The following is a 14,873-nucleotide window of genomic DNA, read 5'->3' on the forward strand; positions in this document are numbered from 1 at the left end:
CACTTAACAACCAGAAGGCCCTGGTTCCACTCTGGGCTCCTACTGCTCATGCCAGCCACCTCTCCTGTGAGTGAGCCAACCGTCCCAAAAGATCCTGAGGTGGCCAGGCGCGGTGGCTCATGCCTATAATCCCAGTGCTTTGGGAGGCCGAGGCGGGCCGATCATGAGGTCAGGAGTTCAAGACCAGCCTGGCCAACATAGTGAAACCCCATCTCTACTAAAAATACACAAAAATTAGCTGGGGATGTTGGTGCGGGCCTGCAGTCCCAGCTTCTAGGGAGGCTGAGGCAGGAGCATCGCTTGAACCTGGAAGGCAGAAGTTGTAGTGAGCCGAGATCGCGCCACTGCACTCCAAACTGCATGACACAGCAGGACTGCGTCTCAAAGAAAAAAAACAAAAAAAACAAAAAAAGATCGTGAGCTCTGGATTCTCTCTGTGGGACATCCTCTTCAGAGGCCATCTAACTCAGTGTTGCCCAGCTGAACTTTCTGCAGTGATGTTATATATGCACTAGTTAATCCAGACACCACCAGCCATGTGTGGAAATATCAGCCTTGGAGATACCACAAATGAGACAGAGGAGTTAACATTTCTGGCTTTATGTAATTTTAATTGGAAGAGCCATGTGCGGTTAGTGGCTACCAGATTGGCCAGCAGAGGTCTCCACTACCTAATTACCTATCATGGAAGTTGGAGAAAAACAATGATAAACTCCTTTGGTTAGGTCTTAGTATGTGCAAGCTGACTGACTTCTTTACTTACTGTGTTATACTTTTGCATGCACAGTTATATAGGAAAGGAAACAAACAGAGCCTTACTCCAGGCACATCACTTGGTAGTTAAGAGATCACCTCAGGTCGGGCGCGGTGGCTCACGCCTGTAATCCCAGCACTTTGGGAGGCCGAGATGGGTGGACCACGAGGTCAGGAGATCGAGACCATCCTGGCTAACACGGTGAAACCCTGTCTCTACTAAAAATACAAAAACTTAGCCGGGCGTGGTGGCGGGCGCCTGTAGTCCCAGCTACTCGGGAGGCTGAGGCAGGAGAATGGCGTGAACCCGGGAGGCAGAGATTGCAGTAAGTCGAGATGGCGCCACTGCACTCCAGCCTGAGCGACGACAGAGCGAGACTCCATCTCAAAAAAAAAAAAAGAAAAGAAAAGAGATCACCTTGCTTTCTTCATCTATAAAATAGGTATGAAAACAGTACTGATCTCATAGGGTTTTGTGAGGATTAAGTTAGTTGATACATTTAAAAGTGCTTGGAGGCCAGGCACAGCGACTCATGCCTGTAATCCCAGCACTTTCGGAGGCTGAGGAGGACAGATTCCTTGAGCCCGGGAGTTCGAGACTAGCCGGGGCAGCATACTGAGACCTCTGTCTATGAAAAATAAAAAAATTAGCTGGACTTCATGGCATGTGCCTGTAGTCCCAGCTACTCTGGAGACTGAGGCTGGACAATCACTTCAGCCCAGGAAACTGAGATTGCCATGAGCTGTGATTGTTACGGCACTCCAGCCTGGGCAACAGAGCAAGACTGTCTCATAAATAGATTAATTAATTTAATTTAATTAATAAAAGCTGGGCGGGCGCGGTGGCTCACGTCTGTAATCCCAGGAGTTTGGGAGGCCAAGGCGGGCAGATCACCTGAGGTCAGGAGTTCGAGACCAGCCTGGCCAACATGGCGAAGCCCCATCTCTACTTAAAAATACAAAACTTAGCCGGATGTGGTGGTAGGCACCTGTAATCCCAGCTACTCAGAAGGCTGAGGCAGGAGAATTGCTTGAACCCAGGAGGTGGAGGTTGCAGTGAGCAGAGATAGCGCCACCATACTCCAACCTGGGTGACAGAGCGAGACTCTGTCTTAAGATAAAATAAAATAAAATAAAATAAAGCCAGTGGATCAGGGTCTACCACATAGTAAGCACTCCGTAGATTCACTCATTTAGCAAATGTTTATTGAAACCTTGATATATGGCCAGGAGCTGTCTTTGGGGTTGGGGATACAACACAGAACAAACCAGATGTTATCATTCCCAGAGTCACAATAGTTCAAGGCAGAATTTGAATCCAGGTCTCACTGATTTCAAACCCCAGGTTGATTATTAAGTGACAGTATCTCCTGTAGTCCAGGAGGCCCAAAGAATGTTCGTAGAGGGTCTTGGCTTAGGGTTTCTTATTAACAGAGTGAACGGGAACCAATCACCAAGTGGAAATGGAGGGTATTGGGCTGTGGTGTGTGGGTCCAGTCTAATTGTTCTTCATCGTCTCCTGGATCCAGTCCACGTATTTGCAGACTTTCGTGTAGACACCAGGCTTTCGGGTGATCGCACACGGATCCTGGCCCCAGGAAATAATGCCTTGAAGAGAGTGGTTACAGACCAGAGGGCCCCCGGAGTCACCCTGGGCACGGGGAGAGAGAACATTGGTGAGAGAAAGCGTTGAGCACGGTGTTCGCCAGGGACGAGGTGGGGACGGTGCTTAGGAGTGGGGCCGAGACTGAGGATGGGGAGGTACCGGGAATGGTGATAGGTTTGGCGATAAGGCTGGGATTATGGGTGGGATAAAGAATGGGGTTAGGCTCAAAAACGAGTTTGGGGAAAGCTGGAGCTGGAAACGGGGATGGAGCTGAAGTTTGTGCTGAGATCAGAAATGGGAACAGGGGAAGAGATGGATTGGGAGTTGCAGAGGGAGGCGGGTTGAGGTTGGGGATGAAATTGTGGATGTCGGTAAGGATGTCATTGAAGCTGGGGATGGGATGGGGGTGTGGTTGGAGACCCAGGCCCTGCCCGCTGACCTGGCAGGAGTCCTTGCCCCCTTCCTGAACGCTGGCGCACACCATGGTGTCTGTGATGTTGCTGGGGTAGGCGTTCTCACACTTCTGGTGCTCAATGATGGTGATGTTGGCGCATCGCAAGCTGTGAGGCAGGCGTACTGTGGAAACAGCAGGAGGGGCTGTGGGAATGAGCCCCCTGCCACCGCCCCTAATGCAGTGCTTGCTGTGACCCAGCCCCTGGGTGAATCCCTGTCCTTAGACCCAGCCAACTCACCTCTCTTCTTGTAACAATAGCAACAGCAGTGCTATCCAGCATTTTTTTTTTTTTTTTTTTTAAACAGAGTCTTGCTCTGTCTCCCAGGCTGGAGTGCAGTGGCGTGATCTTGGCTCACTGCAACCTCCGTCTCCCGGGTTTAAGCGATTCTCCTGCCTCAGCCTCCTGATTAGCTGGGGTTACAGGCGCACACAACCACACCCAGCTAATTTTCGTATTTTTAGTAGAGACGGGATTTCACCACGTTGGCCAGGCTGGTATCAAAGTCCCGACCTCAGGTGATCTGCCCACCTGGGCCTCCCAAAGTGCTGGGATTACAGGCGTCAGCCATTGTGCCCAACCTGCTATCCAATAAATGATTTATGCCAGTTGCTTGATATACATTATCTCTAATCCAGTCCTGACAGGTGGGTATAATTATTCTCATTTTATAGAGAAGAAAATCAAGATTCAGAGAGGTGAAGCCGCTTGCCTAAGGTCCTGCAACCAGGAGATTATGGACATATGATTGCATATCCCGTCTGTCTGATTCCAAGGCCCCAACTTCGGTACCCACCCTCCCCTGTCCTGACGTTTTCCACTCATCCTCTCAACTTATACCACCTTCGTCACTGCGAACCGCATCTCTGATCCCCCGAACCCTTCCACAATCATGACCACACCCTCCCCACCACCCCTTGCCGGGTTCCCCTCTGGAGCTCCTACACTGGGGGCTGGACGTGCTGCCCCAGCCGGAAATGAGGCAGCTGGTGCCAGCGGTGACGCAGCGTGAGGAGAGGGTGAGGGGTTGCACAGCCCAGGTGATGAAGGCTGGCGACGCCATCTTCACCAGCATGATGTCATTGCGGTGGTCTTTGTTGGGGAGGCTGTTGTTGAAGCCGGGGTGGGGGAAGGACTCAGTGGCTGTCCGGGTCTGCTCACAGCCATCCTGCTTCTGGAGGTTGTGCTCCCCCAGGTGAACTATGTAGCGGCTGAGGTGGGAGAGACAGTAGTTGGAGGAGGAAAGGTCGGGGGAGACATGGTTGGGAGAGGTGAGTGACACCTTTGAGGGTGAAGAAACATCACTCCGCTTCCAACCTCTTCCACGTCTCCCACCGAAGCCCCCTTCCCAGCCATAGCCCCATCCCAACCCCATTCATCCCCCCACCTTCAATCCCAACGCAAGCCCGTCAACCTTGCTGACACTACCCGTCCCCATTTCTAATCCCCTTTCCCGCATCCCTATCCCCGAGCTTCTCTCCATCCATCTCCCCATTCCCAGCCCCCTCCCGGCCCCGCCCCAGCCCCCGCACCCACGGCTTGCGGCAGTGGGCTGCTGTCAGGAGCCAGCTGGGGGCAATGAGGGTCGCCCCACAGAGCAACCGCGTCTTCTCAAACAGGGCTGCCTGCCAGGGCTGGGAGTGAGGCTTGCACTCGAACCCCTTGATGATCCTGGTCTCTCCCCCTACGAGCCCTGGAGGGAGTGAGAGCAAAAGGAGGGGCTCAGGAAGGAGAGGTGGTAGACCAGGAGGGCTCCCAGAAATGGGGGTGGGGAGGAGAGAAAGAGGGTGGGTGGTCTGAGCCCTGGTCTGGTGTCCCTCTGGGTTGCGCTGGATGCTGGGACCAGGCATTAAAGGATGAAAATACTTCCATAGGGTCGGGTGCAAACGCCTGTAATCCCAGCACCTTGGGAGGCTAAGGTGGGAGGATTGCTTGAGCCCAGGAGTTGAAGACCAACCTAGGCAAACATAGTGAGAACCCCCCGCCTCCATCTCTACAAAAAATCAAACAATTAGCCTGGCTTGGTGGCAGGTGCCTGTGGTCCCAGCTACCGGGGAGGCTGAGATGGCTTAAGGATCACTTAAGCCCGGGAAGTCAAGACTGCAGTGAGCCATGATGGCACCACGGCACTCCAGCCTGGACAATAGAGCGAGACCTTGTCTCTGGGAAAAAAAAAAAAAGGAAATACTTCCATACTGGTTGGTTGGTAGCCCCTGTCCTGTGCGCTTTGACTGACCGCTCCCCCAACTCCAGCTTCCCTGGCCCCTTTCCGGGACCCTTTAGGACCCCCTTGACCTCTCCTCCTTTGGCATTTAAAGGGATTATCTGGAAAGGCATCCAGGCCCTCGTGACGGCTGCTCCCAGGTCGGATGCCTTATGGATTGTTCTATAATTTGGAATCAGCCCTGTCACTGTTCGGACACAGAGGGTTAGGGGATCCCAGAGATGCGAGAGGGAGGCTCCTGCCCTGCCCCCATCCCCTGCCGTACCTGTCGCCAGAGCAAGCATGATTAACTGCAGAATCCTCATGGCCTGGAGGGGGGAGGGGCGGGCCCCAGGTTCCTCTGGGAACAAGGAGGGACATGGGGCCGCATCACTTTACAGGGAAGTCGGGGGCTGGATCATGCCCTCTCCTCTCTCCCTCACCTGCTCCTGCTCCCCACTTGAGAGAAACAAGGTTGGGGAAATCCCCTGTTTCTCACAGCACTCGGATCTCCAAACACTTAAAATATATCTTAGGTGTCGAGGGTGGCCTTGGAGAGGGCCTGGTCACAGCTAGAAGCTTCCGAGATACCAAGAACCATGTGGAAGTTGTTGGGAGGGGCTCTGACCGGCAAGTCATGGGCCGGCCCGGTTCAAGTCAGCCATGGGACCTCCTCGGCACATGTCAGAGAATGTTTTCCTTCTTGCCTTGAGAGCTGGCCAGGCCCCAGCAGCTTGGAATGGAAGGACAAGGGGAACCAGACCCCGTTCTGTAGCCACCCCTTTTTCATTGTCTTCACAGCAGAGCGATATGGAGCCTTTGAGGTCTGCTGGGGGGGAGTGGGGGCTCAGCCCCAGAAAATGTCTGGGCCCCCCATCACCCAGCTCGCTGAACCCCTGCCTGCCAAACCCCTGCCCTTTTGAAGGACAGCCAAGCAGAGTTGGGCGGGGCTGGTCAAGGGGAGGGCCAGTGCCCTCAGCTGCCCTGGCCAGCGGGGGTGGGAGCAGAGGGCCGGCTCAGCAGCTGAAGCCATGGAGATCAGAGGTAACTGAGGCTGGGGACAGCCATTGGAGGTGAGAGGTGCAGAGAGAGGCCACGAACCCCCACCCAAGCAGAGAAGGACAGAGCAGAGGGAGAAATGGGTGCCCGAGCGGGACAGGTGTCCTTGGGGAGGGCTAACACCTGGACGTGGACAGGGAGGGATGGCTTCCCTTTCCTCCTGGACTCACGGGCTCTGGGGCTGGGGCTCTGGGGGCCCAGTGGCGGCGGAGGCAGCAGCGGCGGCTACAGCAGGTAGGCTGGGTTGGAGCGCCAGGTGCCAGGCACCAGGCAGGCAGGCAGGCAGGGGGACGGCCCCGGGCGGGTCCAGGATGACTGGCCTCCAAGCCCTGCCTTAATGCCCCAGGGCGGGGTGTGGGGGGGGCCCTCCCCGTAGACCTCCGAGGCACTGGCTGCCTGCCTCTCCAAGAGGCCTCTTCTCCCTGCGTCTCAGTCTCCCTCTGTCTGTCTGTCTGTCTGTCTGTCTGCAGCCTTCCTTTCCCTCCCGAGTCTCTGAGTCTGTGTCTTGCTGTGTCATTCTCTGTCACTCAATAATTCTGACTTTGTGTGATTTTTCTCTTTCTGTCCCTACGTGTCTGTCTGCCTTTGTCTGTCCTCATCCCCGTCTCCATCTCCAGTCTTCTCTCTCCATCTGGCTCTGTGTGACCCTTTCTCTAATTCCTTCTATCTTTGTGTCTCAGTCTCTTTTTCTACCTCAGTCAGTCTCTCTGACTGCATCTCTGGCAATTTGTCTTGAAATCCCTCTCCTTCCGTCTAACCTCTGTCTCTCTTTTTCCTCCTGTCCCAGTCACTCCCTTTCCACAGCCCCAGCCCAGGTGGGCCCCTGGCCTCCCCTAGGCCGCTCCCTTCTCCTTTGCAAGGAGGGGGGTGCTGGGGTGTCACAGAGGTGGGGCAGGACCGGAGGGTGGGGGAGGCAGGTCAGGGCCTGTGGAAGCTGAGTCCAGGAAAGGGAACAGAGCCCTCGGCTGCGCTCCACCCCAGGGCTCCTCTGGGGCCTTGCTTCTGTGCTGACCCTTCCCCTGCCCGCTTCTCCCTGCCTCCCAGGCAGCCCGACTCCAGCTGTTCACTTACTGGCTGCTGCGAGACCTCTGCCCGATGACTTCCAGTCCTGCAGCCGCCTCAACCTCTGCATCTGCAGAACCCGAGCGCGGACTCCTGCTTCGCCCAGCTTGTTTTCAGCTAGGTGCCTTCCCTTGGCTTTCCTCCCCTCTCTCCCCTAACCAGATGTGGAGCAAGGCAGGGGAGGGCCTAGGTTCTGACAAGAGCCAGCCCTGGCCTCAAACCTAGGTGCTTCCTCTTCCTACCACTATGACTACCCTTATGACGTGGGGACAAGGGACTCCACCCCTGCGAGGCTCAGTTTCTTCATCTGAGAGATGGGGGTGACAGACCTGCTTGCAGGGAAGGTTGGGATCAGGCCTCCAGGAGGGTCCATTTGGAAAGAGCAGACTGCAGGGGGGCTCAGCAAATGTGCCTCCACTGTTATGATCACCCCACACTCCCTCCCTCCTCCAATTCCCCTTCAGTGCACTTGGAGAGATGGTCTCCCCTCACCTCCCGAGTCCCAGTGGAGACAGAATCCAAGGGGTGGGCAGGAGAATTTTAAGACATAGGCCGAGCCCTCCTGCTTTCCAAGGCTGCACTCCACCCTCCATCATTGCATACATATGAGAACAAAGCCACGTCCCACATTAAAGAAACAATGTATGCTTGATTACAAGAAAGTAAACTGCAGTTGAGTAGTGGAAAGAATGTTATGCTTTATGGACATTGGATTAAATGGTCATAAATGTTGACTTTGCAGCTTTTGTCTCGTATTTTGGAGCTAACAATTTTCTTTTTTCTTCTCGGGTCTTTTGTGGACTCTTGAAAAGCTTATAAGCTCTGGGCACTGTTTCTATTGTGCTGGATGAAGAAACATGGCTCTTATTTATATTGTTGGATTTTTGCTTTTGAGACAAGGTCTCTCACTTTATTGCCCAGCCTGGAGTGTAGTGGTGTGATCTCGGCTCATTGCAGCTTCCACCTCTCCGGCTCGGGTGATCTGCCCACCTCAGCTTCCCAAGTAGCCAGGACTACAGGTTCGCGCCACCACACCCAGCTAATTTTTTGTATTTTTGTAGTGACGAGGTTTCACCATGTTGCCAGGCTGATCTCGAACTCCTCAGCTCAAGCCATCCTCCCATCTCGGCCTCCCAAAGTGCTGGGATTACAGGCGTGGGCCACTGTACCCAGCCTGTATTATTATAGGTAACTTTTTCTATTCCATTTCTGAGTAACTACTCAGGGAAGACCCTCATCCTATTTGAGCTTTGTTTTTTGGGTTTTGTTTGTTTGTTTGTTTTTCTTTCTTTCTTTCTTTTTGAGATGAAGTCTTATTCTGTCACCCAGGCTGGAGTGCAATGGTTTGATCTCGGCTCACTGCAGCCTCTGCCTCATGGGTTCATGCAATTCTCTTGTCTCAGCCTCCCAAGTAGCTGGGATTATAGGCATGCACCACCATGCCCGGCTACTTTTTGTATTTTTAGTTGAGATGGGGTTTCATCATGTTGACCAGGCTGGTCTTGAACTCCTGACCTCAGGTGGTCCACCCGCCTCAGCCTCCCAAAGTGCTGGGATTACAAGTGTGTGCCACCATGCCCAGCTAAATTTTTTTTTTTTTTTTTTTTTGGTAGTTTTGAAGAGACGGGGTTTCACCATGTTGGCCAGGCTGGTCTCGAACTCCTGACCTCAAGTCATCCACCCGCCTCAGCCTCCCAAAGTGCTGGGATTACAGGTGTGAGCCACTGCGCCCGGCCTTATTTGAGCTCTGTTTCTACTTGTATGAGCTAGGGAAACTGTTGAGTCCTTCTTCCAGTCTCAACCAGCATGGGGACTTCAAATAGACAGACATGGCCCCTCCTTCATTTGTATTTATTCCAGACCATTGCACAATTCTCTCCGTCCTGCTCATGGGTCTTAGAAGGGCTGGCAGGAGTTAAAAGTTCCAAAAAGTTCCCAGGCCAACAAGAATGGAGCCAGGAAAAGCGATGGAGGAGGTATTGGTGCTCTGAGGGTCAGAGTGGTACCCAAGCTAAGGGATGGAGGTGGAGGAAACAGGTTAGTTGTTCCTCATGATCATCCGGATCCAGTCCACATACTTGCAAACATAGGTGTAGACTCCAGGGATGCCATCTTGTCCACAAGGCCCCACAGACCCCCAGGACACCAGACCTTGAAGGACTCCCCCACACACCAGGGGGCCCCCAGAATCACCCTGGAAAGGAAGAGAAGTACTGTCTGAACAAGAGAGACATCTTATTTCTGTTTTCCTCTCCAACCCTCCAACCCAGTCCTGGGCCTTGGTGAGGGCTCCAAGTCTGGTCAAAAGAGGAAAGAGTATAATCACTTTCCCAGAGGACAATGGCAATGGCTAACCAAAAGAGAAGAGCCACTGTCTCTAGCGGCCAATCCCAGGGAAGAAGGGTGGAACTCCATAAAGGACAGAGGTTCTCTCAAGGACAATGGCTGGGGCCCTGAACAACAAGGAGAGAGAGCACAGTCATCAATGACCAATCCCAGGGGAGGCTGTCAAGACAACATAACGAGTAGAACATTCTCTCAAGGACAATGGCTGGGGCCCTGACCAATGAGGAGAGAGAACACTATTACCAATGACCAATCCCAGGGGAGGAGGGCTGGACTCCATAAAGGGTAGAGGTTCTCTCAAGGACAATGGCTGGGGTTCTGACCAATGAGGGGAGAGAGTGCCATCACCAATGACCAATCCCAGGGAAGGTGGGCAGGACTCCATCAGGAGCACAGAGTTCTCTCAAGGACAATGGCTGGGGCCCTGACCAATGAGGGGAGAGGCCACCATCCTCAAATCTCTCTCGGTCTGGGACAGCACCAACTGGAGGATGGTGTGGGAAAGACTTAGAGCCCCAGAAACAGCTGATTCCCTGTCTGGGCTCCCAGTTCTCTCTGTCTGTTTTGCTGCCTCTCCCTCTGCCCCCTACCCCATCTTTCCTTCTCTGTTCCCTTCCTCCCTCTTCTCTCCCTGTCCCTCCCCCTCCTCCATTCCCTGGTCCTTCCTCTTACTCCCTGTCTCTCTCCCTCCCTTATCCTGGGCCTCTCCTCCATTATTATCATTATTACTATTATTATTATTATTATCATCATTATTATTATTATTTTGTTTAGAGACAGAGTCTGGCTCTGTCGCCCAGGCTGGAGTGCAGTGGCGCGATCTCAGTTCACTGCAACCTCTGCCTCCCGGGATCAAGCGATTTTCCTGCCTCAGCCTTCCGAGTAGCTGGGACCACAGGCTTGCACCACCACTCCCAGCTAATTTTGGTATTTTTAGTAGATTCAGGGTTTCACCATGTTGGCCAGGCTTGTCTTGAACTCCTGACCTCAAGTGATCTGCCCGCCTTGGCCTCCCAAAGTGCTGAGATTACAGGTGTGAGCCACGGCGCCCAGCCTCTCCCTTCCTTTTTGACCCCATCTCTCTCCAGCATCCCCTTTCCCTGATTCATCCTCCATCAGTTCCTCTCCTGCTTCCAGCCTCTCCCCTTCCCTTTCTGTCCTGGTGACCACACATGCTCACCTGGCAGGCATCCTGCCCCGGGATGCCGCCTGCACACACCATGTTGCTCGTGATTCTCCCGGGATACACCTCACGGCAGGTGGCATGGGAGACGATGGAGAGGTTGAGGCACTGGAGCAGATCCGGGAATGGGTCTGGAGAGGGAACATGCGTGCTGCAGGGTCCCCTAAATCTCCCCACTTTGAGGTTACATCCCTCTTCCCTCGATGTAGCCCATCTGAGTCAATATCCCAGCCCCTCACCAACCTGTACTACAATCCTGAAACCTCCAAGTTACATATTTATGACTTAATTTCATATGAATCATGACCCCAGATGATTGGCAGTCTCTTTGGTCTTTGACATTTGACTTTGAGTGGCATAACTCAAGACCTTTCTTGTCTCTCCAGCCTCAGAGACAACGAATCCAGACCTGACCCTCTTCAGTGCCTACTACTGTGATCTTTGACCTTCTATCTTATTACCTTATGATCCCAGCTTGATCTCATATCTTGTCTCCTGACCCCATGTCCCTGTCTTTATCTTAACCTGCAACCTCAGCTCCCCATCTTCCAAACCTCACTGCTTCCAACGCCAGTGACCCCTGATCCTAGTTTATTTGGCCCCAGCCTCCACGACCTCAAACCTCAGACCTCACACCCCAAACGCTATGACCTCCAATCTCAGATATGTGATTTCAGATAGAATCCCAATGTCCATCCTCAGATTCTAACCAGATTGTACAACCTCTGGATCCCATGACCTTAATTCTACAGTGACCTCTAACCCCAGACCCATGACCCACAAGGCCCATATCCTATTTACATATATATATATAAAATATGCCTTTTGCTCCAGTGTGATGACCCCTGACACACTCTGACCTCTGACCATGTCTCTGACCTCTGATCCCTGACTTCATACCCAGTCCCTTAACCCCTTTGACTCCCAAGACCCCAATCCACCATAATCTCTGACCCCAAACTATGATCCTGATGTCCCATCCCACACCCTGACCCTTTACCCATCCTTCCTCTAAGGTGTCATGATGTGACCTCTCACCCTGCATCCCAGACTTGTACCCATCCTGACCCCTGACCCCTGGCCCCAGGCCCCTTACTCCATGGCTGGTTGGTGATGCCCCAGCCTGAGACGTGGCACTCGGTGCCAGCAGTTGCACAGTCATTGGGCAGGGGCAGGGGTCGAACGCTGCTGGTGATGCGGACGGGCAGGCGCAGCCGCAGAAGCCGGAGGTCGTGCTCATGGCTCGTCGAGGCTCCCAGGTAGCCGGGGTGGGTCACGGAGAAGCCACTGTGCCGGATCTGCTCTGTCCAGTCGAGCTGGCTGAGGCTGTGTTCCCCCAGGCGCACCCAGTACCTGCTGCCGGTGGCGACAGCTGAGCGGGTGGCAGACAGGCAGTCCCCCACCTTGCACCCCTCCACAGACACTCCCAGGCTCTGCTGCCACTCCCCGCTGCTCTGCCTCTCACTGTCTGTCTTCTCACCCGCGCCTCTCATTCTCCAAGTCTCTCTTGCAGGCTCTTATTCCCGACCTCCATCACTCTCTTTCCATCTTGGGTGTTCACTGTTTCTCCTCCCATGTCCCTGCATCTGTGTCTCTCTCTCCGTTTTTTTTTTTTTTTCAAGACGGAGTCTCGCTCTGTCACCTAGGCTGGAGTGCAGTGGCACCATCTTGGCTCACTGCAACCTCCGCCTCCTGGGTTCAAACAATTTCCCTGCCTCAGATTCCTGAGTAGCTGGGATTACAGGTGCCCGCCACCATGCCCGGCTAATTTTTGTATTTTTAGTAGAGATGAGGTTTCACCATGTGGGTCAGGCTGGTCTCAAACTCCTGACCTCAAGTGATCTGCCCACCTCAGCCTCCCAAAGTGCTGGGATTATAGGTGTGAGCCACTGCGCCGGGCCTCTCTTTCTGATTATCTCAGCCAATGAAGCCCACGAAGACAGGGACATCAGTGGGCCTTGTTCACCGCCTTATTCCCACCGCCTGGCACGGAGCATGTGCTGTCCACGCTGCTGACTGAATGAACTAGTGGGTTGATGAATGGCCTCTCTGCATCCTGCTTCTGGCCCTGTCTCTCTCCTGAGTCTCTGTGTCTTTGCATCTGAGCTCCCCTTTCACAAAAAAGTTCCAGGCCAGGAGCAGTGGCTCACGCCTGTAATCCCAGCATTTAGGGAGGTCAAGGCAGGAAGATCGCTTGAGCTGAGGAGTTTGAGACCAGCCTGGATAACATAGCGAAACCCTGTCTCTACAAAAAAATTTAAAAATTAGCCGGATGTGGTGGCACAGGCCTGTGGTCTCAGCTCCTTGGGAGGCTGAGGTGTGAGGATCACTTGAGCCCAGGAGGTTGAGGCTGTAGTGAGCCAAGATAGCATCACTGCACTCCAGCCTGGGTGACAGAAAGAGCAAGACTCTGTCTCCAAAAAAATAAAAAAGAAAAGAAGAAGAAAGAAGGAAGGAAAGAAGGAAGGAAAAGAGAGAGAGAGAGAGAAAGAAAAGAAGGAAAGAAGCTGTTACAGAGAGAAGAAGGAAGGAAGGGAAGGAAGGAAGGAAGGAAGGAAGGAAGGAGGGAGGGAGGGGAGAGGAGGAGGGAGGGAGGGGAGGGAGGGAGGGAGGGAAGGGAAGGAAGGGAAGGAAGGAAGGAAGGAAGGAAGGAAGGAAGGAAGAAGGAATAAAAGGAAGAAATGGAAGGAAGGAAGGAAGGAAGGGAAGGGAGGGAAGGCTAAAATAAGGAAGGATTCCAGAGCATCAGTCCACTGAGGCCCAGAGAGGTGCCAGGCATAGTCTCTGAGGTTGCACAAAGAGTTTGGGTCATGTTGGCCGGACGCAGTGGCTCACACCTCTAATCCCAGCACTTTCGGCCATGAGCGCGGCATCGCTGAAAATATGGGTCAGCAATCGCCCAACGCAAACCCTTCCGTTCAGCAACATGCACGGAATGATGGCGGGTGCCTGTAATCCCAGCTACTCAGGAGGCTGAGGCAGGAGAATCACTTGAACCCAGGAGGCAGAGACAGCAGTGAGCTGTGATCACACCATTGCACAGCAGCCTGGGTGACAGAGCGAGACTCTGTCTCAAAAACAAAAAAAAGAGTTTGGGTCAGACCTGGGCCCCGGGCCCAGACTGGGTCAGAGAATGGCTGGGGGGAGTGGCAGATGTCATATAGGAAAGAAAGGGTACATGCAGGAATGGGAGAGGCAGGAGGGCAGGTTCCAGGACGCTCCTCGGCCCTCCACACACACCACACCTCACCCTGCCCAGCACCACCCCAGGCCCACTGCTAAAGAAGTTCCACTCCTGGTCTAAACTCAGATTCTCTTGTTGCAGGACCAGCTTCTTCCCAGTGGGCACCGGCCTCCCTTGTGATCCTACCCCCAGCACTTGCCTTCCCGTAGTCCTCCCTTCGCCCACCCCAGGAAGGGACTCAGCCTGGGGCTTACCTGCCGCTGCAGTGAGCCGCTGTGAGGACCCACCTGCTGTCAATAAGGACACCCCCGCAGCGCAGGCTGCTGCCCTCAAATAACCCCACCTGCCACGGCTGTGAGTTACGTCCACACTCGGTGCCATTGAAAATCTTCGGTGTGGCTGCCTGGCTGAGCCCTGGGGACAGACAGGGGCCTGGGTCAGAGAGAGGAATAAAAGATACAGAGATGGAGACACACACATACACAGAGAGAGAAACAGGAGAGAGAGAGAGAGAGAGAGAGAGAGAGACCCAGTGATAGAAAAAGACCATAAACACCAAAGAGACCCAGGGAGAAAGATGCTTACACATAGGAGGGAAATGGAGAGGCAGAGATTCAGAGAGGGACGGAAGGGAAGAGGGATCACAGGATAGGGGAGACCGAGGTGAGCAGTGCCCTGAGAGCTGCAGCTAAATGGAGGCAGAGAGAAAGCCCCTCTCCTCCTCACCACCAGGCTGGGGGCCAGAGCTGAGATGGGGAGGGGGTGGGACCTCCTCATGGGGGATGGAGGGACCCAGTCCCGGTCCTGCCCTCTCCCTGCCCCAGGAGAACTCACCAAGAACACACAGGAGCAAAAACATGCTGGGCCCCATGGCGGGTCACCTCCAAAGTCTGGGGGGAAAAGGGGAATCTCAGAGGTCACCCTTTCCCCGTGCCCTCCACCTCTGCCCTCTCTGCTTCTCTTTGAAGGTCACCAAGGGGATGACCTGCTTGTCCTCTCTCTACCTGTCCTCCTGCGTGTCACTC

At 53.9% G+C, this 14,873-nt stretch overlaps 2 protein-coding genes across 4 annotated transcripts; both read right to left on the minus strand.

The window, feature by feature from the left end:
* Positions 1 to 1,937: 1,937 nt before the first annotated feature.
* KLK11 (kallikrein related peptidase 11) lies at positions 1,938 to 8,090 on the minus strand. 2 transcript variants are annotated; one of them, XM_003915982.3, is made up of 6 exons: positions 7,145 to 8,090; positions 5,301 to 5,375; positions 4,348 to 4,504; positions 3,757 to 4,022; positions 2,799 to 2,935; positions 1,938 to 2,404 (listed from the first exon to the last, which is right to left on the minus strand). In XM_003915982.3, the coding sequence occupies exons 1-6, from the start codon at positions 7,203 to 7,205 to the stop codon at positions 2,252 to 2,254; spliced, it is 849 nt and encodes a 282-aa protein (XP_003916031.1). In that variant the 5' UTR covers positions 7,206 to 8,090; the 3' UTR covers positions 1,938 to 2,251. The 2 variants fall into 2 exon arrangements, with proteins under 2 accessions (XP_003916031.1, XP_017807515.1); XM_017952026.2 differs by lacking the exon at positions 5,301 to 5,375.
* Positions 8,091 to 8,788: 698 nt separating this feature from the next.
* On the minus strand, positions 8,789 to 14,516 carry KLK12 (kallikrein related peptidase 12). Of its 2 annotated transcripts, XM_031659218.1 has the most exons (4): positions 14,103 to 14,516; positions 11,761 to 12,020; positions 10,662 to 10,795; positions 8,789 to 9,329 (listed from the first exon to the last, which is right to left on the minus strand). In XM_031659218.1, exons 1-4 carry the CDS (start codon positions 14,435 to 14,437, stop codon positions 9,174 to 9,176), a joined length of 885 nt encoding a protein of 294 aa, XP_031515078.1. In that variant the 5' UTR covers positions 14,438 to 14,516; the 3' UTR covers positions 8,789 to 9,173. The 2 variants fall into 2 exon arrangements, with proteins under 2 accessions (XP_031515078.1, XP_031515079.1); XM_031659219.1 differs by lacking the exon at positions 11,761 to 12,020.
* Between the last annotated feature and the right edge of the window lie 357 nt (positions 14,517 to 14,873).

The sequence above is a fragment of the Papio anubis genome, chromosome 20, assembly GCF_008728515.1.
Source record: "Papio anubis isolate 15944 chromosome 20, Panubis1.0, whole genome shotgun sequence".
Classification (NCBI taxonomy): domain Eukaryota; kingdom Metazoa; phylum Chordata; class Mammalia; order Primates; family Cercopithecidae; genus Papio; species Papio anubis.

Excerpts from the sequence above, each read along its gene's own strand:
- KLK11 (XM_003915982.3), bottom strand. The coding sequence starts at position 7,205 with ATGCAGAGGTTGAGGCGGCTGCAGGACTGGAAGTCATCGGGCAGAGGT. Across the intron at positions 4,505-5,300 it reads CATGCTTGCTCTGGCGACAG|GGCTCGTAGGGGGAGAGACC; the intron begins GTACGGCAGGGG and ends CACTCCCTCCAG. Across the intron at positions 2,405-2,798 it reads GGGGCAAGGACTCCTGCCAG|GGTGACTCCGGGGGCCCTCT; the intron begins GTCAGCGGGCAG and ends CCCCGTGCCCAG.
- KLK12 (XM_031659218.1), bottom strand. The coding sequence starts at position 14,437 with ATGTGTAAGCATCTTTCTCCCTGGGTCTCTTTGGTGTTTATGGTCTTT. Across the intron at positions 12,021-14,102 it reads GCGGCTCACTGCAGCGGCAG|CAGGTACTGGGTGCGCCTGG; the intron begins GTAAGCCCCAGG and ends CGCCACCGGCAG. Across the intron at positions 10,796-11,760 it reads CATCACCAACCAGCCATGGA|ACCCATTCCCGGATCTGCTC; the intron begins GTAAGGGGCCTG and ends TTCCCTCTCCAG.